Genomic DNA, 27,301 nt, shown 5'->3' with positions numbered 1-27,301 from the left:
GAGGGGAGCTCCAGCTCCATCAGGTTCCCTGCTTGGCACAACTGAGAGAACAGAACATTCACAGCCCTGCAGTCCTTGGATAACTCCAGTGCACAGAGCACCTGTCACAACAGAAACTAAAGAGATGATAACGCTAAATTCTGCAATTCTGGGAGGAGGTGAGGAAGGAGTGAGGCAGATCTATAATGTCTTGAATGGTGAGAGAAGATAAACAGGGAATGAATATTCACTATTCCTCATCACCCAAAAAACCCTAGGGCACCCAATGCAGTAACAAGAGAATGAGTGTTTCATGCAATGCCTGACAAAGTCCATATGTACAAAAAAGCTCAAAGGGTAATGGAGAGTGGTTTGCTAACAAAAACATCATTCCAACTGCTGCTTCCTACTCAGGATATCCCTAGGTTAGCTCCTGTCAAAGGTGAAAGGACTACCTTCTACTTACCCTACATCTAAGACATTTCCTCCACACACCTGTTTCTGGTCGTTGCTAGAGATAAGACCTGGATAACTGAACCTACAGTGTGGTTCACTACAGCTACACATTAGGATACTTACAGTTAAAGATGTGCATCTTTATATGTTACCAGATTCGTTAAAATGTGTACTACTGCAGATTATTCTAATTATTAGTAGGTTTATTCTTCCTACTAAAAGTGTTAGCATTGAAATTTACAAAGAAAGATTACTGAAGCATGAATTAGTTTGTATCTAAGTAAAAGGTAGAACTATGTGAATTGAAATACTTTGGATAGCCTGAAAGACGATTAAGACCTGTCCAGCCAGGGTGAATGTTGCAGATAAAAGCTGTGCTCAGAAGCCAGTCAAGCCTACACTGTGACTTTGTGAAGGTGTTGTAACTCTCTGCTAAACTCAACATAGGTTGATGAGACCTCTCAGAGCCTTTAGGCAAGAGTTGTTGCGTATCTTCAACCCTGGCACCTGGTACATAAACCACAGAAGCAGAAGAAATAAAGAACCGATGAAATAAAGTCTCTGTATAGATGTGTTTATGTACACACACACACACACACAAAATAATCCCCTTCTATATGATGGTGGAGTAGCACCAGAATATTGTATGCAATCCTGCACTATGACTTAGAGAATTAGATAGTAACAGATCAATCTGTAGATCATTTTTCATTTGTCTGCCAGGCTCTTGGCCAGTAAGCCAAGTCAAGAAATGAGCAATCAGGCCTGGAATTACAAGTAAGGAATTGTTCTGAGAATTACTCACAGATGGTGAGGGAAGAAGAAAAAATTGGGATTAAGACCAAGGTTTGAACAGACTGTTCCTGTCATCAAAAAGAGTCTTAACCATCAGTAGAAATTAGTCAGCCTATACTGCCATACCTCCACCTGCACTTTTTGAGATCTGTAAAGCAATATTGAATAATAAATATTAAAATAGTAAATAGTAAAATATCTACATCTGTGTGACTTCTTCCCCAGCACAGCCTCACTCTCAAGATTCCAATGACAAAATCAAAATTCTCAAAGTAGCTGATAAAACCTGGAGTGTGTCACTCTCTTCCATAGAAAGAGGTTGGATATGATGTTCTTTAAGACCAAAATAGTTATTAATAGCTGCAGCTTAAACCCCACCACAACTACATGCCACCTGCTTTGGCTCAGATCCTTGTCTGGGACAAGGGCTCTCCCTGAATTCATGTTTGTAGAGAATTTACCACACACACAGATCTTTTTTTTTTCCTCATAGGAGTTAATCCCTAGACACTGTCCTAAAGAGCATGGTAGAATAGTTGCTAAAGTTGAGCCAAAGTTCTATATTTGGCCAGAATGTAGATTATAACAAAGAGTTCTTTTGAAAGTTATGGTCAAAGCCTCCTCTTCCCAGCTGATTATACTCCCACAGCTCTGCACATTGCAGCCCCTTTGGTTTCAAGTATAGTGGCAGCTGTTGATATATTCATTGTAAATTTGGCTTCCTGTATTTTGATTTTGCAACATCATGAGTCCTACTGCAACTCCTTTCAACATGTTCCCCTCACAAAGACCATTAGAAAAGGAGCAGTTCCCTAACATCTTATTAGGGACATCTTATGAACTTTTTTTTTTTTGTTAAAAGTAGATAAGAAAGGACTTATCACAGCTAACTTAGCTAACTTAGCTTTAAAAACACTGTCAGCAAATTTTATATCAAACTGTTAAGTACTTTGAAATAATTTTTCAAAAGTAAGATTCCAGTTTGTAACTCCTCTCAATACAGAACAAGCACACTGATATGTTTTGTTTTTTTGGCTGTGTTCTGCTGTGCAATTCCATCTCAGTTTATAAGCAGAATGAGAAAGAACATGCCACATAGAAATTGAAATAATTTTCCTTTAAAGTGTGATCATTAAAGCATAGCTGTTCTTCATATGTGTTCAGGACAGTTCAAAGACTAGCAAGAGAGAAAAAAATGATCTGACATCTGCACTTGTAGGGACAGTCTACTACAGTGTGAAAGATATTTGCCTGAGTTCGATGTTTGCTACTGCTTGCATACAGCATGTTAACCAGGATATGAGTAAACTAAAAATGCATTGATCTTGATTTGATTTACTTGTTTCTTGCAATAACAGGGTAAGACCTATATTGACAAATGGAGGAAAACAAACCTGTCCCAGGACACTGCACTTCAATGTTCATTCACTTTCCTGCTGAAGATAGAGCAGCTGCAAAAACCCTCAGACAAAGCCGGACACCTCATGTAGTCTGATAGACCAGGTGCTACACAAATGGATGAGAAGTTGTAGCTTGTCCTTTCCCTAAACCATTGTTGCTCCAAATGAACATCTTGCGCTTGTACAGGTCTCAAAAAGCTTTAAGGAGATCAATACCATGATTCTTATCTTACAGCTAGGGAAAATTAAGCATAAAAAGGAGAAATAACTCCTCTAAGGTCATGTGGCAGATTGATTCTGAAGAGCAGAATAAGATGCAGCTTTTTTGTGCTCAGTTTCAAAGCACTACCAAATTCATTTGCATCTGGTATGAAGCTGTTGCAGCCCAGTGATGATAGTTAAGCATGGCAGTGCCTCAGACATTTTTATAAATTTCTGGTAGAGGGTGATGGCATCGGGGTATTCCACTTCCACTATGTGAGTGGAGGTGGAATACCCTGATGCCATCACCTTCTGCCTGTGTCTGCCCTTTGCCAGACTTCCAGCAGAGAGCCCAGAGAGCAGCTGCCTACACTGAGGAAGCACCAACTGCTTAAGGTACTAAAGCCCTCCAACAGTGGCACTACTTTGGAACTCTTGCCAGATCTGATCTTCACACCTCCTCAGTGCTGGCTCCTACTGGCTCAGCTTTGTGAGGTGGAAGAGTTATTGGTATAATTTCTAAACATTTTAGTAGGAGACCATAGGATACAGATTAAACAACCTCTGCAGTGGTATCCTGAAGTTATTCAAACTATATGCAGAACTCACTGTTTTGGCAAATTACTAAACATGGGTATCCTCAAAAGCAGAGACCCCACAAGAACTCACTATGGCCCCTGCATCTTCAGCTAAATGAAAACACTTTTATTTCTTCTTAGAGATATTATTTCTTCTTAGAGATATTTTTATTTCTTCTTTTTTCCTGCTCCTAACTCCTAAGAATCATAGAAATAGTTATATTTGTTTTGCTTTAGCTACTCCTTAAAACAGAAACAGATCCAGACTGCTGGATTTTACAATCAATACTTTATACCGACAATCTAAAGCTACTTCTGATCTCCACTGAAATGAAAAGATACCTAGGTAATATTGGAAAATAAAAAAAAAGAGGAGCCATCTATAACTAGACAGCTTATTGATTCAGACAGCTAATATGCTGATAAATTTAAAAATGGAATTATTTTAAATGTTGTAACAACTATTAACAAGTAATAAAAGGAGATTACCTGTGAAGAGCTTCTATGGTAAGCTGAGTAGTGAAGTGGTCCAGAAATAGCAGTATCATGTGGTAAGGATGGATACTGACTCTGCATTGGATGGGGATGCTGGTTGCTATAGCTACCATAGTTGTAACTTCCTGTGTATCTAAAATACATCAAAAACCACTTTTAGTATGCACAATAATTCATTCCCACTAATCATTCCACAATTTTTATGAAACATACCTTTTTATTTTTTAATAGAAGGATGATATTTTAAATCTTTTTCAAAAAGATATTTTCCAGCTCAGATGGGAAGCAGATGCCACTAGTGAAAGTGTGTGTCCAGCACAACATCAAATAGAGAGACCCAGCATGTTTCTGTGACTAATTTTAAACTGCAGAGTGAGCTCTGCACTTTCTGAGGAGAAAGTGTCTTTCTCTTTTATTGTTATCTAATGCCATGTTCCCAGGAAATTGCTATCCAGGCTGAGGAAGTATGGTAAGCTCTGACTTGAAGAACTACAATGAGTTCACCCACTTGCATGTACTTCAGTCAGATGTACCTTTTTGGGAGGGAGAGAAGTGAATTAGTTTGAATCTGAAGCATACAATGTTCAGCTTTAGCACAGCCAACTCCATAAGGGAGTGGGATGTGAGGTTGGAGAACCTGTCTACTTTCTTTGTTGAATGCCAAACTCCTGCCTGGGGGCATCCAGAAGCAAAGGAGGGAGCAGTTTCCTTAGCTACTGAGTCAGTGTTAGCCACCATTGTTTGAACCATTCACTAGCAGAAGATGCGTGAACACCTTCTGCAATCTCCACAGTTTTGTGAACATGTGAACATCTAATCTTTGTTGTCTCTCAGAAAAGCTGATCCACCTAGATTAAAATGTTTCCTCAAATCACCATAATCCAACACCAGAGGCAAGAGATACCTGCAGAAACAACAAATTCTCACATATATACACATATAACATAGACACTGTCTTACTGTGGTCTGTTCCAAGTCTTGAATACTCTCAGCTCCAGAACCTCTGTGCTGCTCTATTTCTGCCTCCACCTAACAGTCATATTTCTGGATAAGAAAGATGTTCCCTTTCTCCTTAACCAGGTTTTCCCAGTAAGAGCTTAGTAGTGACATTCAAACAGGTATCTAAACGTAATCACATTCAAGATGGAATAAGATGCAGGGTTCAAATTAATCTACTGACACCCTTCCAAACAGTTTAGTCTTTCATACTGGGAAAACACTTCTGGCAAAGTTAATGAGTTTGCAACAAGACTGAGGAATACAGTAAAACCTTTTGAACCTCTTGCATCATAGCACCACCTGGGCATTTGCTGATCTTGCTATATTGTCTATTCCTTCTCCATTAATCAGTTTATGACTTGTGTGTTAGTTATGGACATCTGTGAGTTATGCACTGAATCAAATGAGGATGGCACAGAAGAAATGCTGCTTAATGAAAACAGCACTGAGAGCTTTAGCAACTGTCCAAAGTTTTTCCAGAAGAAATAATGTTACATAAATTTATACCTGTAATTGTTCTAATTGAGAGCCTTGAGCAAATTTTGGTGATGGAGAATATTAGAATATTATGGTGATAATGTGTCTGTATGACCAAACTGCGGACATTTTTTCATCTGCAGGTTAACAGTACTTATTGAATCACTGAGGTTGGAAGGGACCTGTGGAGTCTATCTAGTCTAAGCCCCCTGCTCAAAGCAGGGTCCATAAGAGGAGCCTGCCCAGAATTGTGTCCAGCTGGACTCAGTACATCAGCAAGGATGAAAACTCCATAGCTTTCCTGGGCAGCCTGCCCCAGTGTTTGATCACACTTACATTAAAACAACTTTTTTGTTTTATGTTTTAAAATAATTTATCGTACTTCTATTTGTGCTTGTCCTGTCATTAAATACTGCTGGAAGGCACCTGTCTCTGTCTTCTTTATATCCCCGCAGCAGGTATTTATACACACTGATAAGACCGTCCCTGAGCCCTCTCTGCCCGATGCTAAATAACCTCAGCTTTCGCAGTCTCTCTTTGTATGACAGATGGTCCAGTCCCACCATCATCATTAAAGAGGCCCTTTTCTGGACTTACTCCAGTATGCCTATGTCTGTCTGGTACTGGGGAGCACAGAACTGGATCCAGATGTGGTCTCAGCAGTGCTGAGCAAAAGAGAAGAACTACCTCTCCTGACACATGGTACAGGCACATCTAGCTTTTTCAAACATGGCACAGAAAAACAGGAATCAGAGAAGAAATCTACTTAAGCCTTCTTTTTTAGAAAATATCCTCCAGGCCTACTGCAGTTTTGAATAGAATTAAATGAGATTATAAAACTAAGACATAATATAATTATAGAATAGCAACAATAGCCAAAGAATTATGATACCATCATCTTTGCAATACAGACTTAACTACATCAAGAAACAGCTTTCACTGTATTTAAAAAAAACACTAAAGCAGAATTTCATCCAAATCCCACCAAAAACACATCAGAAAACCCAAGGCAGTGGGAAGTGCCTTACCCATGTTCTTCTCTGTGGGGATAAACAGGTATCCGGTGTGTGACAGATGATGAAGGTACGTGTGGGCTCCTCATGCAGGGCAGCTGTTGGGAATTCTCAGCAGGTGACCCAGCAGCTGTTGTCACAGTGTAGGTGAGCGACCATGTGTAGGATTGCATAGCCCCTGCAGACAGAAAGGAGCCAGAGGAACACAGTAAACATGGGCTGTCATCCACAGAGGTGCCATGCCTTGAGACAGTTATAGGAAAACAAGCAAACAGGCAATGATCATGGAAAGCGCACTGACCGAAGTGAACAGACCAGTCGTATCTGAGGCATAAATATCAACACATATAGATCATTTGGAGCATGCAAGGATCCAGAAGAATGAAACGCATCTGGAATGTCTCACACTGTAGACTTCCAGTGTGGTGTCGAAATAATTTTGCAGAAAAAACCAAAACCCCGGAACAGGACTTAGAAATGGAAGAACACCAATGCTAAGATTTCTCAGGCATGATGCAACAAACCTTGCGGTCTCTCTCATATGGAGAGGACTGCTGGCCTGCTCAGCTCTGAGGCCTGGACTGAGGCAGGAAGTACAATCAGAACAATGAAGGGTTAGAAAAAAAATAGTGTTATGCAAATAAATATCTTGAATCCTTTTGCAGTTTGTACCTGTTCCACCCAACTAGGTACCAGCCCTTGTAGTGGCAACACTACAAAGATCCCCAAATTATGGCAAGTAGATAGACAGAAATAGCCTAGTCATTTCCTTCCTGCAAATAACATTTCTTTCTTTGTTTTTAGTGGCAGCAAAGGCTGGGCTTAATTTGTTTTATTCATGTAGAGCGTTTGTGGGAAGAGCAAAGCAAAGAAGTGGGTTTTCCATTTTCCTTAGAAGGTGCTGAGTTTTTTAATCATCCTGATCCCTTCCAGGCAGGAACTCCAGTTTCATGAGCCAGCTGCTGAGAAACCTTTGTCCTTTGCACACACCCCTTTCACTCAGGAGGCTGACAGATTCATTGTTCCAGTATAACATAGCTCTTGCTGGAGGTCATGACCATACTGGCTAAGATTACCCTGCAAATGAGGACCAGAACACTGAATTTAACCCAATAAGAACACTGGTTTGGGCGTCTCTGCGCACCCTTGACTCTTTTTCTTCAGCTAAAAGGAATTCCAGGAGGTAACTCCGTTTTTTTCAGTATGGATTCTAGGACTTCCTGTAGCATGAAAGGGCTTAGTTCAGAGGGGGAAGTGATTGTACACCCAGGTCTACTCCATGGCTTTGGGAAATGAAAAGCCTATTTCAAATTTGCATGATTTTCTTCAGGTGTGTGTGATTTTATTTGGCAAAATCAGGCAATTTTTTTTTTTTTTGGTGGGAAATGCATAATTCTGCAACTGACTTGAAGGCATTCTGAGCTTTGCAAGGTAAGTCCACTTGAAATACTTCAGCAGGGTGTGATTTGGTGCTCTTACAATACAAAACCTTGGATGTGTTATGGCCAAGAGTATTTGTGATAAGTCTGTTGTCACATGCCCGCATTTTCTGCCACTGACTCTCGAATTTTCTGTCTTCATCTCCTCCCAATGCAGGGGACCACTGAGATCCCCAAGACCCCAAGAAGAAAAGCTAGCTCCGGTTGCCATGGACAAATAAACATTCATGGGTTCTTGAGTTGGGAAAATGTTTAAGGAAGCCTGCCTTTACTAAAAAATACAGTTTAGGTGCAAGGGACCAGATGTACTTATGCAGTTACCAAAGAGCTTCATTTGAAAACAAAAGAGTTTTGAAAATATCAACAGCTTGTCTACAGAATATCTTAATGAAGCATTTCAGTTTCAAAAGGTCAACATATTTTCCGAGTGTTATCTTCCAAAACAAAATTTGCAACTCTCTTTCAAAACAGGCCTAAATGCAAAAGGCAAAAACAAAGAGAAAGGAAAGGACAACAAAGAGGGTAAAAAACCCCAAATGCTTATTTTTAGGTAACATTATTATTTGGGCTTTTTTCCTACTTTTTCGCTCCACTATAAAACGAAAGTTTTACTTTGACCTGATTTTATTTTTTCCAACAAAAAATTTGGCCATTGATCAAAAAATCTCATGACCTTCCTACTTCTAATAAGAAGCAGTAATAACAGAGCCAAAAGACCCTTTGCATTTTATCAAATATAGTGATTTGACTGTCCTCAGACACTGTGACAATCTCCTTTGCTTTTTTCGAAAAATAGCGGGGATCTTATCATAGTCTGATGAAAATGAGTGAGTCTAGGAAGCAAGTTGTTTCATGTGCTTCCTGTGGGAAGTCAAATTCCTTGGATGAGAGATGCCACTCCTGGTATTCAAACCTAATTGTCAGCCACCTCAGTTCAACTTTAAAGTAAATAGTTGGAGAGTAACAAGCTTTGTGCTTGTCCAGATGTCACAGAAACAAATGTAGAAAGTAGATCTTGCACTCGGAGAGCTCTTTGTTTAATTCTCCTAACCAAGAATTGTGTGAGGTACTAGAGGGTAGTACCTCACACAGCTACTGGAGGGAATACTCCCTATCTTTTGCAGGTTATGGTTTAGAAACAAAAGTATGTTGGGTTTTACTCTGGATTTACAGAATGACAGAAAGTGTTGCAGTGTGATATAATAGCCTGTTTCAGTCATCCCGGTTCTTTCCCTAGGTGTGCCAATGCCCTCTCCCTTCCCCTCCCCTTGCCTCCTGCTGAGAGCTGTCCGTCAATCTTGGCATTCCAGCAAGGCTGTCCTGCGATTGGCAAAGTTCAAAAGATGCCTCTCAGCCCTGGGATCATTGGGCATCCAGGTGTCATTTGTCCCCTGAGACTTCCCCCCCTTACCTGGTTGGTGGGATCCCTACCCCTTCCCTCCCCCTCTCCCTGGGGTTAAAAGACACAGCAACCACGCGGTTCTTTTGGTTCTTGGTTGGAGCTGTTGCTGCATTCAGAGGCCTGTGTACCAGGAATAAAGCTCTGGATCGAAACCCTCCAGCAGAACCCGACTCCTTTTTCCTTCACTTTGCCTAAAGCCTTTCCCGCAGAGGTAAACCTGAGTGCCTGCATGCCTGGACTTGTCCCAGGCACACAGCTGCAGCATCCAGCTAGCCAAAGGTGTCTCTGAGATGAAACCACCTCAGCTGCTGCCCTTGGTCCAGCAGCAAGGCCAGACGAGCCCAGGCACGTTCCATCCGGCAATATTGGGATTCAATTCTAGTAAGAAAGCATAAATTTTTTTCTCAGAATATTCTGGTGAACCTACAGTTGCCTCACCTCTCTTTGCCTTTGTGGAAGGGATGCTATTATTTTCAGTGACCTAACTATGAATACAGGGAGGAAGGATGGAAGATGGCTATAGATTTGCAGACTGTAAGTACATATGAGGTCAACCAGGAAACTACCAATGTTGTGGTGGGTGGAAAAGGAGGAATGAGTTAAGTGTGAAAGGTTTCCATAGTTAGCTTTCTAATATCTGCTTAGGTCTCAGTCCTTTATGACTAATTTCCTCAGCTGGTTGCAGAATTGAACTCCAAGAAATGAAGTCTCTTTTAGATATGACTGAACCCAACTGAACTGCTTTTTTGAAAGAAGCAAAAACAATAGTGATTGAGCAACAATTTGCTCTGCTTTGTGTTCTGAACATGCAGGGTTTGATTAAAATAGGAAAATTCATTTATTATCACTCTTTTTTTCTTTTCTCTTAAAAAAAAAAAGTTATTTTGAGGATACTAACCAAGAGGCCATCTGATCTGTACAGGAGCCAAATATAAATGGAACCGCTATTAGTCTTACAACAGCCCTGTTGTCATTGATGCCATCATGTACACCAGTGCAGAGAAAACCCAGAAGATGCTTCACAATGCTGCATTTTATATCTGCTTTAGGCTGGAGCAAACAACCACCAAGACACAGTGAGACACTCCCAGCACTGTGCATTATGCCTGACAGTCAGCAGTACTGTCAACTTCAAATCCAGAGTCGGAAACCCATTCTGTTCCCAGGCAACAAACAGATCACTTTACCTATAAAGTTTTAGAAAAACACCAACCCTTCCATTTGAAGGGAAGAATTGCCTTTTGAAAATGAAACCTTAGAGTTTTGCACTCTGCAGCTATGAGAATTGAATTCTGATTGCTGACCAAGAGCTGATGTTCTCAAATACTCATATGAGTCCAGGAGCTGAAGCTTTAGGAAAAGAACCAAAAATTTGTTCTACTCATACACACAAATATGAGAGGGGCTAGATCTGTGCCAGTATTCCCAGAATTTTAATAAGCCCAGACTTGGAAGAACAGTGATGACCATTGCTGACCTGATGACTTATTTCATGCATAGATTTCTTAAAACTGAACAGCAAACTCCATATTTTACTAAGATATTAGGAACTAACAATTTAGAGCTCGTTTTGGGTTGTCTAAAAACGATTGCATTGGCAAATGAGTAATCAGGGCTTTAAGAGGGGCTTTAAGATATAACAGCATAGTCAGCCATATAGCTATCACTTTTACTACAATATTGTTGCAGTTTCAGCAATCATTAATCTGGCCTTTGTAGTTTAGAAAGGATGGAGGCTAATTAGACTTTTAACTGTCTAGTAACCTAACAAAAGTTTTAAGTAAAATGTTACTGGTGCCATGATATATGCCACAGAGTGATACATAGGATTTACCTTTCTTTTGCTCAGCATCATGTCATTGCAACAGTTTAATTTGCTGGTTTTGTACTGACCAATGACTGAAGGCAAAAAAGGTTAAAATACAAGTTTAATAGTTAACTTTTATTGCTAATGTCACAAGCAAGAAAGAGTTAATGATGCCCTAAATTGGGGATCTGAGAGGTAATGGTGACCAATGGAACTAGCTCTCAAGATCTGCAAAGCATTTGTAGAATTTTACATTTACCTCATAAAAGACACATAAGAAAAGAAATAGTGTGATATTTCCAGAACAGATGTTCCTGTCTCAAAATATTCTGCATAATGACACAGATCTGTATGTAAAGTAGTTTGAGGGTGTGTAATACATCCTCAGCACTCCTATTTTAAAGTTTCCTTTAGTTGAGACACAGTTGTTATTTTGTGTTGCTTTATGTGAATAAACACTGCATTCCACAGTTTAGCAAACTAAAAAGCAAACAAAAACGAGTCCATCTACATGATGAACATGGGAAATAGAGGTATTAGTAATTAAGAAAAAACAAATAGCCACATATTCATATTTAATGTTAACCAGAGCGTTACTTGCATTGACTAATTTGGCTTGTCCAAGACAAAAATTATTTTCACACTCTCAAAAATGAGACTGCACCAGACCATAAGAGTAAAATGCAATTCAAACAAATGAAAGCCTTTAAAACCACCTAAAAATGAAAAGCAGAGGAAAAAAGAACTAAAATAATCAGAAGTAGCTTTCTTGCCTAAAACATTCTAGTTTGGGAACAACTGTGGTCTTTCAATACCTGAAAGGAAAGATGGAAAGGGACTTCTTACAAGGACCTGTAGTGACAGGACAAGGGCAAATGGCTTTTGGTTAACTGTTATATGACAGTCACATTGAGTTATGGTCCCTCAGACCTCCATTCCAGTCAATGGCCCTGGAGAACACACAGTTCCCTTCTCTTCAGTCCTTTCTTTTTGCACACAGGCTGCATCATACTAAGTTCTGGTTCTGGCATCACAACCATCCCATAATGCCTACAGATCAAGTTCCACACAACATCAACGTTTCAGCAAGAGTCAAATAGCCTCATCACCTCCACTGTCACCTGGACTGAAGCCATGTGGTTACCTGCCCTGTCTAGGAATCATCTGTCTCTTGTTTAACTGTCCTGAGGGATAATAACTTCCTGTTTCCCTCCTAACTATTGTATTGCCTCCAACAGTGAAAAATCTCAAGTTGTGATGTAGGGACAAATATTTTTAAATCTCTTTCAAGCACAACATGCATTGTGCTTCCCTGTGGCACCTCTGAAAACAAGAAAAATATTTTTCAGAAAAATTTATTAGTTCTTTAGCCACTGCCAAATTCTCTAGTGTGATAAATCATCACTCTATGACATTCTTTCAAGCAGATTTTGTAACTTTTCTGGTACATCACAAAAGTGATAGTTTCCACATTCTGATTGTACATCCTATTCAGTGAGGAGCAGCAAAGCTGGAATTTCACTGCCTGAAATGCCTTCTGAAAATCACTCACATTTCTGCCTGTCTTTCCATGAATTAAGAGAACACTGTCTTTTGATCATACAGACAGACTGTCCTACCCACATCCAAAAGGTAATGAGTTTGCTCTAGAGTACAGAGGATGTTAGCCATTTATGCAGCCCAAATAAGGAGCTAGTTTTATGCTTATTGTTTTATGCTTATTGTCAATCCTACCCACAAGTTTAAGCTGTCCCTTAAGTGCAGATTTTTTAAATTTTTGGGCCCACTAGAATACAACAACCTTATCAGCTGCCATAATAGAGTATAACACTGAAAATAGGCTTCAAACATGTAATTCCTAATCTCAAAAATCGATTGATGAAAGTTGTCAGCAATGTGTAAAAGATCCCCGAGAGAAATGTGCACAGCTATTTAAACATATTTGAATGTTAAATATGTTGAAAGATTCCCATCTGTCACTTTACCAGCTAGGAATTCCTGAACCACTAGTGATTTTGGATTTTGCAAACCTCACTAAACTTGAAATATTTGGCATGCTTCCTTCAGGCATATAAAACATCCAAACATTAGATCTTTTTCCTGGTAGACTGCACATCATGTATGGATACAGTGAGAACAGATTTCTGGCTTGGGACGGCTTCTCATATTTTGCAATCCAATACACCATGTTCTGAGGCTCAATTTTAGGAGATCAAGTGCAAAAGCTACCCTCAAGCAGATTTATCTGCCAGAAGCCAACCTACCTGTAGTAGCTGTTATGCCACCATACTCTGGGGACTGGTTGTTGACAGGTGATGGGGCAGAGGGCACTTCCACGGAGGTGGCAGATTTAGCTGGGGAGAATGGTGCTGGGGAGGGAGTTGGAGCAGCTGGTTCACTGAGAATAATTTCTTCTCGTATTTCTGCTGCAGAATGAGAGAAAACCCATCAAACATAGCTAAAAGTAGTGTCAAGGAACACTGAGAAACTTTAAAAAAATGCAAGCAGTTAGGTACTGTAGTGTGTATTTCAAGAAATACAGAGCAGGAACCACAAATCTTTGAAAGAAGTACTTGTATAATATTCACCATTACAACCTTCATTGTACCTCCAGAAGACCTCTTAAAGGAAAGAGCAATTTTTCCTGTTGCATAGGCAGGAAACTGGTGCATGGACAGCTTAAGTGTTATACTCCTATAATGTACTATTAGGTTTCTAAAAGAAACAGGAGTCTCCAGAGCATTCCTGTGGCTTTGGGCCATGATCTTCTTTCTTTGTTGACTAAAAAAGGAAGATATTCTGGATAGTTTTAGCTGCTAAAGGTATGTGGAAAATATGCAAGAATAAGCAGCTTGTTTGTCAAAACCCCAACAGGTTATAGCAGGGCAATGAATTAAATTCAAGTCTTGCACCATACAGAAGATAGTACCCTAATCACTGAAATGTTTTTCTTCCCATAAATCTACAGGGTGATAAATTAAGCCACAGCTAAAATGGAGAACAAAACTTTCAAAGATGACGGAGAGGGTTAATGTGCCAAAATTAATGGGAGATGGAAGAAGATCACGGAGGACCTCTCATACAAGGGGGTGCCCAGAGCAGAAAGAACTAAAAGCAATCCCTGCTTGCTTTTGTTCTGGCAAAGCATTGTGGAGTGGAGCAGGACTCAAAATCTCCTTCTGTACAGGCACTTAGAATGTAAATGTAGCAGAAACAACAGCTTTGCCATTTGTCTTTTCTCACTCCTGCTATCTCTTCCTCTTATTTAGACTGGTACAAATCCACTGATGTCAGTGAACTTATTAACACTGAGTCCATTGAAATTCAATGGTGGTTTAGAAAGATTAACTAAGATAAAAGGTTCAGTACAAAAATGTCTTACTGAAACACCAAGTAAGTGCTTAGGAATGGGTTTTCAGATATCCAGATGACATTGTGAAGCAGGCAGTTCTCTTTCAGAATTAACCAGGGATGCCTCCCAAATAATTTATTTCAGATCATGATAGAAGTGCTTTGCTCCTGGATAAGCCTCAGCAGGTTAGATAAGGACAAAGATATGTCCTAACCTAAAAAGTAGAAAAGACAGTGGAATAAAACAACAAATAATGAATAAAAGAACAGACTCACCTGTGCTTCCTTCTCCCTTCATTGCCCTCATTAGCTCATTTGCTTTCTCCTGACAATGGAGTGATTCTAGCAGGTACAATACGTAGTCATCAAACATCAAGTGAATAAGGTGAAAAGACCCTGGTAATAAAGTGAACAAACAAAAAAAGCCATTGACTGTCTCAATACACCCATTAAACCAATTATTACAGTACTCCACACAAACAGCCCTGAATAAGACCACCTCCATGTACTGAAATACCTCTCTTACTCAAGGTAAGAGAGGTCGAAGTAGCAAACTGTTCATTCCCAGATTTATACTGGCTTCTACAACTAGCTGTGGTTTAGGGTGCAAGAAGACTACCTAGCTGAGAGCTGCCACTCAAAGAGATTCTTCTTCTACATTAGCACTGATTATTTTTACCAATTGCACTACAGTAGAATTGTTTCCTACTGTTTAAAGGATGTATCATTTTCTGTCAGAAGTAGAATCTCAAACTGGCTGCCTTAGTAACACATCCTGGTATGAATTTTCTGAACTACCTGCACAGAAAGGAGGTGAGTTGCTTCCCATAATTTATAAAGCATACGTATCAGAGATGGTGAAGAAATGTTTGCCCTAGATCACAAATCACAAGAAAAAAAAAAATATGTGTAAGAAGAGATCACAGATACATTTTGGGGGGGAAAGTAAGAGAAGCAAAACATCAGAGCTGAGATATTGTGCTGTGCCCTCCTGAAAGGGCTAACACCCATCAGCAGGGGGACACTGACAAGTATCAAGGTGGAGTTTGTTCAATTTATGCAATAGACTCCATGACATTAAGTACCTCTAGTAGTTCCAGACAGGACTTTATACAATGGGTTTGGTTTTTTAAAGCTCATTTGTTCATTTAGACTTGCACAGAGTATTTAACACATGTTCATTTAGGTCACTAAGTAACTCTGACAAGTAAAGTACAGTGAGGTTAAAAGAATAGCTCCTCCAGCAGCTAGCTTAAATCAGAGAAAAGTCATCATCTGAGATAGAAACAAGAATCAACTACTGCCAGACAAAAATCCCCCCAGAATACCTCATGTAGAGGTATTCCTTTGGAAATTCCATTATTGCATTTGAGGAGGAATACTTTCATGGGGAAAAGATCAAACAAGTTTCAAATTAAATTGAATTTCATAATGACTGGTTTCTTCACAGGAAAGTTAGGTTTATCTTGAGATATTAGCTTTTATCACAATGAAGCACAACTAACCCTACTCCAACTAATATATTCAAACATGTTGCTGTAGGGCAGAAGTGGTTTGAAAGACCAATACCCTTATTCAATTCTAGCTGGCAGTTCAGCTTTCAGAGTAACTCTGAGTACACTCTTTTTCTTTGTGACCCTGATGGTCTTTGTGTTTCATTCTCTCCCTCCATGCCTGCATGGTTTTTTTTGTCACTGGTATGAGCTGGACGCACACCCTGGGACGTGAACATGTGCCCCTGTGCTCTTGGGAAAGGCAGCACAGAAACAGGACACACCTGACTGCAACACTTCTGCCATGGGCAGGAAATCTGGCTGCTGGTGAACCTGAAGCATCCAGTTCTTTGTTTCATGTGACTAAGCAGATCAAAATGGTAACAGGTTTCCCTAGACTTTCAAGGGTAAAAAGTGGGGATCTTCACTTTACTGCAGAGAACTTGTTTTTAAAAATCCTTTGGGCTCCAAATCTTGTTGAGTGAAGTCCTATTTGATTTAGTGATGCAATAAAGACAGCAGACATGGCTGAGCACCTTGTTACTGACATAGGATTTCCCCAGTTGAAACCTAGACTTTCAAGAATCTCCACAAAATGCTCACTCTTGTCTCGACTTTACAGTTTTTCAGTGGAAAGTTTCTATTGACTCTAGTGCAGTTACTACTGAGAAGTAACTTCAAAGTAAGAAAAACAGGCCAAAATGCTGGCAAACTTCATGTAGTGGTATAAAGCTGAGGGTGTTTACTATTTTCCATCAAACTCCTTTCTCACCCTTTATTTAAAAAAAAAGGAAAGTTGCTTGTATTTTCATAAAAATATTAGAAAGTGCAAACTCCAAACACTGTAGTGCTAGCAAGCAAACAACAAGAACCCAAGATCTGCTATTTTAAAAAATGTCTTTTTGGGGGGGGGGTCTAACGCTTTATTTTGAAGACTTGGGGTTGGCAATAGTGAATGCAGCATTTAAAAACACTCCAGTGCCCTTGTCACTCTTTTGAATTTCTCTCTTCCTCTCCTATTATTTCTCCCACTGTGTCTTTTTAAGCTCTGCGTAGAGTTTTTTGAGCCCAGAATTTGTGTGAAAGACACCACACAAACAAAGTTTTGGTACTGAGTGCAATGAATGCAATATTTTTATATTTTTGAGTAAGTTGAATGAAATGTAAAAGCTATAGAGTGAAACTGATATCAGGTCATGCATTTCAGCCTCACAGTGAATGGCTATTCAGCACAATGTACCATAATTTATTCTGTGTTTGCAAGCTACGGTTTCTCACATGAAACTGTTGGGTTCTTTCAAGTCTATATTTAAGTACAGAAATGGATACTGTTGTAAGCAAATCAATGACCTCTTTAGGAAAAGGTAAGAAGTCATTCAAGAGACTGTAGTTACAACAATAAATAGCATTTGGCTCTAATTTTCAGGGGTTAACAGAAATCTTGGCAATGCCCAACTAAGGCACAGTAAGTATCAGCATCTATTAAGAGATACAGCAATTATGTGTAAGTAGCAAAACAACAGTGAAATTTCCAGATCTGGAGAAAATAATGGAGTTTCTATTACTAATTAGTTACTTTATACACTGGGTGTATTACCCAAACATTGCCACCAACTGTGCCTTTGATATGCATATGCAGAAAAGAGGGAGGCAAGGAGGGAGGGAGGCAGGCAAAAAGAGGAAGAAGAGAGAGTAGCTTTTCTTTTCTGCCAGAGATTGTTTCAGCCTGCCCATGTCACCATGCTTAAAAGTTTTGCAGATCAAATCTTTGTGCTAGTCACTCCAGTGCCAGGTATTACCACTTCCTTCAATCAGATTTTGGAATCATCTATTTCAAAGGTAACAATATCCTGCAGATAGTAAAGATCCAAACATGTCCTGTACATAGTAAAGATCCAATCATCTAAGACATTATTTCACTTTAAAAAAAAATTACACTGTGAGCATCTGAGTCTACATATTGTTTAAGGTAGAAAACATAATTAAAAATCAGTCCACTGAAACAGTTCCCAATGCAGTAAAAATGCAAAACTTTTTATCTAAGTTAAGAGCAAAGGTATATTATATGTAAATATTTAGAACAGTAAATCAGTCTTTGTTTCTCTCCATAGAACTCACTTAATATATAAATAATTCTGAAAATCAAGAAAGAACTGTATAAATTAGGTGCAGGAAAGTTTCTGCCATCTAGCTCTGAGCTTTTTACATTCAGGGGTTATTCTTTTGGAACTTGCTCAACTCTAATTCACAAACAATATGTTAAATGGCTTTGCAGTGAAAGAATAGCATCATTAATGTAGATTATTATAAATTTGTGTCCATAGCTAAATAAAATTTATGGCACTTGTGTAGGGATAACCCAGGCTTCTGCCTGATAGGATAAGGATAGGGTTTTGATATTCAAAACTTCAGGACTCCTCCTGCCTCCACTAGCATTGCACCTGAACAGGTTTGTGGTTTTTGCTGAAAAGTATAATCACCTTGGGGATGCTCACTATCCTGATGTCCTTAACACCTGTTTGGAAAACTCTTTTACAATGGAAATGAAAGTAGTTTCAGGTTAAAATATAAACATGTTATAAAAATGAATAGTACATGTATTATAAATATATAAAACATATTAAAAATATCATATTGTATCTCACTGACAGTTTCAAAATTTATAATATTAGATGGTTCTAAAAGCATAAAGGACACCAAAGCTCAGCCAACAGAAAACCTTGCAGTACCCATATAACACCATTCTTTATTGATCTTTCTAGAAACATATTCAGACAAATGTACATTTGTAAAAAGCATCCCTCATACAAAGTCTGGTCCCAAGTGACTAAATGCTCACACTCATGGCACACCAGTCGAGTCATTCTTGCTTTTAACTGATTTTAATCTGAACTTTTTGTATCTGAGGACAAAGCCCCCTTTCAAACAGGGTGGAAAAACCACAAGATTTTTCATTTAAAAAGTAAATATCTATTTTTTCATCCTAACTGACTTCTTAAGAAATGGAAGAGACCCTCTTCAGGTTATAGAAGCACACTCACATTGCAAAGACCAGTTTCAAATGCTATGTCCTTTAAGAGGAGAGCTGGCAAAGTGTTTCAGTGGAGAGCTTTTCATCCACTTCAGCACAAAGTCATCTCTCTTGGCTCAACACGTGGCCAGAGTGGTTTGGGTAAGCAGGCTCACTTTGCACTGAAGTGCATTAGGGAATGCTCCTGTAATGGACTCCCCCAGCTGCCATGTGACTGATCCCTGCAGCTCCTAACAGCAAACAGGAGGAAGTAGCAACATTTTCATCTCCCCTGGCTGCAGCTTGCAGACAAACATCTGTCTGAGCGTTATTTCCAAATGTCAATAGCTCCAACCTAAGTTTTAGTTGAGCACTGGACGTGTGAAAACTGATTATGTTTTCACTTAAAATGTACATTACAAGCTGGCATAGAGATTTTTTTGACTGTGGCATGCAATTATTGTAACAAAATCCAAGTACCAAAGCTGGGTGCACTGTGCAAAGTCATGTCCCGGATCACTCGAGTGCCAAAACAGGACCACATCAGGAGAAACTGCTGAGCTACTTTCTTCAAAGAGCCTTGTCTCTTGGCAGCTACCTGCAAGAAGAGAGATGTGTCTGACATGGAGAAACTTTTATTTCTACCAGCAAAACAGCTGAATGATGCATATATCCACCTTCTCCTTTTATACTGAAAAATTACTTACCATCATCCTCACATTAAAATACACACTACAAATTAGAAAAGCGTCCTTAAACAGAAAACCACTTTATAACCATGGACAACCTTCAGAAAGAGGAAACAATAAAGTATTATTCAAGACTGGATCTCCTTTATACATGATAAAAGGACTGCAAAAAATTGCTCTGATCTTCATCTTAACCTATCCATAACATGTTCCTTCTCACTTCCTTGTCAACGAAGCAATTTATAATCAATCTTTGATCTACACTGCAAATTTATATTATTATTTCAAATGAGGTTTAATATTGAATATAAAGTTTTTTGTTCCTTCTCATTTTTATTTTTGTGAATTTGCTTAGTCATTTTACTAGGAGAACTATTTTCCAGAAAGCACACTTTAGGCATTAACTTTTCAAAAATATATTTATTATAGCCATATGTGAGTTAAAATATTAGATTAACCCAATCAGCTACTAAAATTCATTTACTACAATTCATGTCAAGTTCTTAATTAAAATTAACAGCTCTGGCCTGAACTACAAATTGCATTCCACTGACTAGAAAAGAAGTTCCCCAAAACAATCAAAGTATTTCAAGTAATCTGGATAATTATTTGTTTCCTATATGTCTATTTTGCAGCAGAGAGAGAGAGAGGCAGCATATTTTGGTTTGTTTTGGTTTTACTTCAGAGCCCTAACAACGGGAATGAAGAGTTTAAATTCTAACAGAACATCCTAATACATAGAAGTAACGGAAGGTAAAATAGTCAGTTATACATTTTCATACTCTATGTAAAATTATGGTGATGCTGGATAATTTTTGAAAATATGTTTTAAACCTTTGTTAGCAGGTTTCTGCATGTGCTTTAATGAAAAGAAAATACAACACTTTGGTATTCCATATCAGTTCAAAAGGAACATGAATGTGTCCTTGACTGAATGGTAATGTAGACTTTCATTCTCACATTTGATTGTATATAGATGAATTAGCTAGCTTAAATATCCTGTTCATTAAAATCTTAAAAGGCCAGGTTATGTTTTTCTTTGCACTATACCACTAGGATGACTCTCCATATCCCTGGAAATATTGATTTGATTGGAAACCTCAACCCTGTTCATTTTTGAATACCATCTTTTGGAATAAAATAAACAAGAGCAGAATAGGGCAAAATCGTGAATGTGAGCAATTCTCCATGAAAACTGGTGAGATTTTGGCCACTACTGCTTTAGTCCTGCTCATTACCAACTCCTTTTTTTTTTGTTATTAATTTTACTTTTTCTAAAAATGTATTATCTGAATAGAGATCATAATGCACATGAGTGACTCACTCCTCCTTACCAACCTTTACAACACATCTGTCCACCATGGAATCCAGCCACTCGATGTATGACTCAATGGGGGACTGCTCCTCCAAAAGGTGATCAAACTCCTGATACACTGGCACACAAAACAAAACAAACAAAAAAGCCCACCTTAGAACTCTGATTCTGTTTCAAACAAAAGAAAAACAAATCACAAAAGGCTGCCAAAAGAATCACAAGTTTACTGTGTTTTTTTTATAATAGATTACTTAACTGAAACAAATGCATCTTTCCTGGTACTGACCCAAAAAGTTTGCTGGGTCTCTTACTTTGTTTCTACTGAAAGTGACGCAGTCATTGAAAGTTTTTTTTAATGCAAGCCAAACAGAACCTATTTTTTAAAATTAGTGGGCTTTATTTAAGTTGTCTGGTGTGCCCAGAAGTGAAATGTTTATGGTGTTCTCTATGAAGAGTGAGAAACTAGGCCCTGACCCCAGTGATGAAAAAATGTCATGCATGAAATTGATTTAGAAATGCATAAAGAATCTTCTAGGCACCAAGTGAATGAGTATTGTTGATAGGGCGCTCATCTGTATAATGCTTTAGTTGCAAAAACATGATTTAACTGCCGCAAATCATCTATTTGCAATGCCAGACACACACACACAGAATGTCCACAAACTTCTTCTTCAAAACAAATTGCTATCAGTGCAGAAATACTCTACTTATTATGAAGAAGAGTTGCAAAAGGCAACCTGTATACTTTTTGGCCTTTTCCAAGTACACATATTAATATATTTCAATACAAAAAGTTAAAAAGTCATTCAACTGCAGTCCTTAAAACTTCAAGTCTCATTTACATATGAGAACCAATGGCTGGAAGACAAAGAATCATGTGCATTGACACCTTAACAAACTAATTCTTCAACTCAGCTACTATGAAAGGCCCAGTAGGTCAAGATGAAAGATACTTTCTACCTGCTGTGTTACAGGATGACTTCAGTGCGCTAAGCAATTCCATTTACAACTAATTATAAATAACAGGAGGAAGGAATTTCACTCCATAGGAAAGATAGTGAAGGGGGTGGAGGAGGCAAAGTGTAGAAATGATAGCTAAGGAAATGAGCCAGAGAGGCTATCCAAAAATAATGCAAAGAACACCTCCCTGATTCTGTTGGACTAGAAGGATGAGCCGGAATGCACTGGCTAAACACCTGACTACAACTTAGTTTAACTGAGACTTGGAAAGGCTGAGTTACCAGAAACATTAATTGAGGAAGAAGGGAAATTATGTTTGTGCCACCCTTTTCTTCTTTCATTCTCCTATTGAATGGGCAACCTCCCTTTATTCAGAACAGGGTCACAGAGAAATCTAAATGTTGTCTCCTTACCTGAGTATTTGGCTGGACAAAAACTGCCTGATACAACAGATGAAGTAATTCATATGCTGTGCAAAGAGGGGAGCAAGAGCAGAAAAACAAATCAGTTGCCTGCTTTGCTGCTGGAGCAATGCAACTGTGTACAACAATCTATTTGAGAAAATTAGATGTTTAGCCTTTAGTGATTGTTAAAAATACCTCAACAGGATCTAAGAATAAGGGAATAAAGCAGAAATCATGTCAGAGGTAGGTAGTCCAGCAGAACAGGGAAGAGGTTCTCTTATACCCAGTGATTTTTCTCTGTTTCTCCATCAGTTTGTTTATAGGTTTATAAACCTGGGGTTTTTTTTTTGCCTAGTTATAGTAGCTGAAATTGTACTTCCTTGATTACTAGTAACAAGAGTATGAAAATAGGCCTTAAATTGGTGCCATATAAGTCATCCAAGGCAGAGTGAAAAAATCTTTGGTCAAGTAGATAAACATCAAAATTGGGGGTAAAAAATCTAAGTTCTGGAATATTCTCAGATGTGTATCTGAGCACCTCATTGGCATCCCATCTTATGAGATATTAGCTTACCATTTCCGAATAATGTCTTATTGGACTATATAGGCCTAAAATACAGGAAAACTTGCACAAATCCAACAACATTGAGGAAAATTCTGTTTGGTTTTATTACGCTAATAGCACATACACAAGAAGATTCCTTAAACATTCAGGATGTTCTGAATGGCAACCAAAATGTTGCTGCTACTAGGGAGTATAACTTTGAAAACATTTTTTTGCCTGTGGTAGGATGCTGGATAGATCTTGAAAACTTAACAGATGACAGAAGGATTTACTCAGCTTTTGGACTTCAGTCTCACTGCATGCTACCTCCTTTGCTGCCATGTCGAGTTCCTATCTCCTCAAAAGGGAAGAGGGCTATGAAATGAGTCAAGGGTTAAGAAAGGGAGAAAAGAATACCAAGAACCTCTCCCTGGAAAACAGAGCTAGCAGAGAATGCAAGGCCCATCCCTGAACAAAGGAGAAGAATTCAAGTGTTAACACACTGGGATGACTGCCAAAGTCAACCTTGTAGGGTCCAGGGCACATGTGAAGGTGTCACCCCTTGTCTTCCTAGCCACTCCCTGAAAGTTACCTCACTAGCAAACCTACCCTTGCTGGGCTTCCGCAAGTGGTTGCCTGGGTTGGGCCCTGTTCAGGCAGATTCTGGGTAAAAGATGACTGGTCCTCCTCAGGAGGGAGATGGCAATACAACAGGCGGGTTCACAGGAAGTGAGGTTATGTGAAGGATGTTAAAGACAAAGCTCTGTTGCCTCAAAATAACAAAACTCAGTGTGCTTCGGGTTACACCTGGTCTTATAACTATATAACACTTGCTGCATGATGAAAGGAATGTTTTGTATTTGCAAAAGGCCTTTAATTGTAAAACAAATTTGCCAATATCTCCAAAGTCATTTTCAAGTCCATACCCTTCACTATACTAGACAGAAGCTAAATTATCCAATGAGCTTGTCTGATATGGACTTCTATTTGGTCATAATAGTTCAGGGCAAAAGCTTATCCCACCAAATGCTCTTGATTATGAAGACATTGTGTAAAAAGGAGCTTTTTATAAACAAGTTTACAAGGGACTCAAATGCACAGCCACTTAAGTGTTAAAGTAATTCAAAAGACAATTCTCCTGCAATTCTACAGCAGGAAAGATTGGACTCACACCTTCAATGGTTGACTCATAGATTTAGTTTGCTCGGCTTCGTGGAAAAAATCCTCCCGAATTTGGGTGCTAGTTTTGTGCCATTGTCTGTTCTGGGTACTAGAAAGGAATGCATCAAGGAACGGTGCCCAGATCTTTGCCGCAAAACATAAGACCTTGACAGGATTTGCCTTACATTTTGGTAAATGTCTCTATATTTATCTTAAGTCTCCAAGCAAACCAGTGGCTGTAAAACCAGCATTACTTTCTCTGAGCTTTGTAGCAGGAAGCCAAGTTCACCTGGCTTTATTTGAAGATTCTGCTCTTACATTGTATGATGAGTTTTCTGTGTTCCTCCCGTGAGTCCTCCATAGTATAGAGGGTTTGTTTGGTAATGCTATTCAGATCCACATTCCTCCAGTCCTCCAGCATTTGAAATGTGATGTCTGCACTGTGGATCACTGTTCTTGATGCCTGTAATCCAATCCAATCTATTCATTAGTTCATGCTTTATTAGGTTAAAAAATAGGCTTTATCCCCTTTTACGCTTCCTTAGCTGTGCTAAGTTGATTCTCCTCATGGACCCCCACCCACCAAATTGAAGTCTTATGGATATTACAGGGCCCTCTAACAAGAGAAGTCTTCAGTCATTTTGCCTACTTTAATCAACTGCAAGTATTTTGACTGCATCCACCACAAACCCTAATGAGCAACACTAATCTGATGCTGCCATTGCTAGATCCCTCAATTTCTAACAGCTCTGCTGGTTTTCATTTCAAGCTTCAGAACAAAAAAAATCAAACCAATACCAAACAAACCCCATTCAGGTTTGTACCCTCTCCTCTCCCAATCTATGAAGACTCTCATTCTTCCCTCAGCCAGATGAAAAGGTTATGAGACCTCCTCATCAGGTCCATGTCTTGGCTGGTTGAGACAGGGATCTGCTGCTGGTAATGAGGAGGATGGACAGAGTGACACAAAGGAAGTGACACAAGGCCATGGTCATATACACAGATCTCTGTAAGTTAAGCAGAGATGCAAGGTTATCAGCTTCCCCAAGGGAGTGATGCACTTGAAGAGTTCTTCACCTAAGAGATTTGATCCCAGGTTTGATGCAGAATGTTGTGGTTTCTTTATCTTGATTTCCTCTGAATGGCTATGGACCTCCAGGGTGCAGTGATGATCTATGGTATTTGGGGAAAGGTAGCTCAAGTATCTCTGTCTCCACTACTAAAATAATGGCAGAAGAAACCTATAAAATTCCTTGCAGGAGTCTTTTTTATTTCCCTAGAGCTTCTTTTTGTGGGCTTCACCCCTCACAGGGTTAACCTGGGGTTTTGGATACACCTTCCAAAAGTGGAGCTTTTAGGTGACAGGAAAAAACCTATCCCCTCCAATGAATGCGTGAAACATTAATTAATTCAATGCAGTCTCTCCCTTTTTATACTACACAGAATTTGACTTCATGACTTTTTACAGGTAATTCTGGCGTAAACTGGGAAAAACCAAACACTTTGGAGCAGCTTCTATATTCACTTGCTGTGGTTACAAGAACAAGTCTATTTAAAACCCAGTTAAGCTGTTTCCCCTTTTACTAATTTGCATTTCATTTATAACATACAATTAGACTTGGAATGTATTGCTGGGCATGTAGAACTTTTTCTTGCTTTGCAACTGGCCTAATACAAGCAGCTCTGAAATCAATGGAATGTCTCTCATTAATTTCTTGGAAATAAACCGTCTCTTCAAATCAAATAATAATTTTGTTTCATGAAAATACCCTGCTGAATTTAGTGATCAGGGGTTGCCAGTTGTCTAGAAAAGCTAGAGACAAACTGCTAATGTGATCTCCTCCTCTGAATAAAGTCCAACCTGTCAACTCATAAAATTATTTGAAAAGTCAGTAAAAAGGGCATTCTTCAAACCTGGGTAACTGAAATACTTACTTGGCAGAGATGATTTAGTGATGTCTGTCGCCGTAGTATTTGTGAGAATCTTCTGGACACTGCAGGAAAGAAGAGATACATATTTACATACTGTGCTAAATAAGAATAATTACTTCAGAAAGTATTAAATTAAACAAGAACAACAACAAAAAAAATATATATCCAGTTTTCTATACAAAATTGTGGCTACATGAAATGCACTCAGCTAGCCCAGCTTTAACTTAAACCTTGACCTAAACCCTTAAATCTGGATGCTCAATAAATTTTACAGAGGCATATTACAAACAGTTATTTATAGATGCTGTGAATAATGACATGACAAGAGAAACAGAGGACCATGGAAAAGTTTTGCTTGTTCAGCATAGCAAATTTTCTCTTGCTACACAAAGGAGCTAGAGAACAGAAAGAACTGTTTAACAGAAAGAAAAATGTTGGTGCAAGAATAAGTGCACATAAAACAACAATAGCTATGCTATATGTGGAAATGAGAAAAGATTGCTAAATCTTCATGCAATTAAGTTTTGGAGGAGCCTTTTGACTGGACTAGTAGGGGCTAAACTCTGATCCAGTTTCAGGTAGAATTTGATCAAAATTTCTGAAAACAATTTGCATTACATACTAATACATTATGGGCTGAAATGGTCCAGGAGGTACTTCCCAGTCCTCTTTCCCAGTTTAGCTCTTTGTTTGCAAGTGATATGGACCTTGTGTTAAGATATTTCCTATTCTTGGAAAATGAGCTTTTAAAATGTGATATTGTGCATTTCTTTGTCTGAAATCAGTGCCTTGGGAAGTGCAAAAATGACCAAAGCTTGCAGTTCCTTGTGTCAGTAGCTCCACTGGCTGTGTACCCTATCACAAATTCCGATGAGGAGGAAACAGCTGCAGAAGCAACAAGGTCTCATGTAAAAGGCAGGGTGCACACAGTATTTTCCTTGTATCAAAAGGACTATACTTGCAGATCTATCCAAAGAGATGTTATATGTGGTCACAGAGTAAGCTTTCCCTCCATACTGTGCATAAAGGCAGTTAAAAAAATATGGATTGAGAATGACTAGAGAGTGCACTGTCCATCTCTTTCTGTCTGCCTGTAAGATTGGCAAAGATTTTCCTGTTGAAGATTCTTGATATTTTTGAACTGAAAAAAGATGAGGTAAAGCATATCTGCACCTCAGACTTTGTTTAATTTTTAAAACAAATTAGTAAACAGTTCAAAACACCCTGAAATTAGTTGTTCCAACTTCCATCCTGACTGTTCTCAGTAACATATTCACCTAATTTTCCACGCTGATCAAAATAGTTAATCCTTCTCCTAAATTAGTTTTTTTTTCCCTTTAACTTTGTGGTGTGGAATTTAGTGCTCATGAAAGGCAAAGAATTGAGAGCTGTGAAATAAAG

At 38.8% G+C, this 27,301-nt stretch overlaps 1 protein-coding gene across 6 annotated transcripts in view; it reads right to left on the bottom strand.

Annotated features, from left to right (window-relative positions):
- RFX4 (regulatory factor X4) overlaps window positions 1–27,301 on the bottom strand; it is an 87,827-nt gene that overhangs the window by 6,418 nt on the left and 54,108 nt on the right. For 5 of the 6 annotated variants that reach the window (XM_030959716.1, XM_030959713.1, XM_030959717.1 and 2 more), the window contains 8 exons: window positions 25,904–25,962; window positions 24,287–24,431; window positions 20,923–21,017; window positions 19,376–19,493; window positions 14,669–14,788; window positions 13,306–13,467; window positions 6,409–6,571; window positions 3,899–4,037 (listed from right to left, as the gene is read on the bottom strand). In XM_030959716.1, coding sequence (XP_030815576.1) covers window positions 3,899–4,037; window positions 6,409–6,571; window positions 13,306–13,467; window positions 14,669–14,788; window positions 19,376–19,493; window positions 20,923–21,017; window positions 24,287–24,431; window positions 25,904–25,962 — 1,001 coding nt within the window. The remainder of the gene's footprint in view (window positions 1–3,898; window positions 4,038–6,408; window positions 6,572–13,305; window positions 13,468–14,668; window positions 14,789–19,375; window positions 19,494–20,922; window positions 21,018–24,286; window positions 24,432–25,903; window positions 25,963–27,301) is intronic. The other variant, XM_030959714.1, reaches the window with a different exon arrangement.

This window comes from Camarhynchus parvulus, chromosome 1A (assembly GCF_901933205.1).
Source record: "Camarhynchus parvulus chromosome 1A, STF_HiC, whole genome shotgun sequence".
In the NCBI taxonomy this organism is placed as follows: Eukaryota; Metazoa; Chordata; class Aves; order Passeriformes; family Thraupidae; genus Camarhynchus; species Camarhynchus parvulus.
This window is presented reverse-complemented; position numbering and strand designations above follow the sequence as displayed.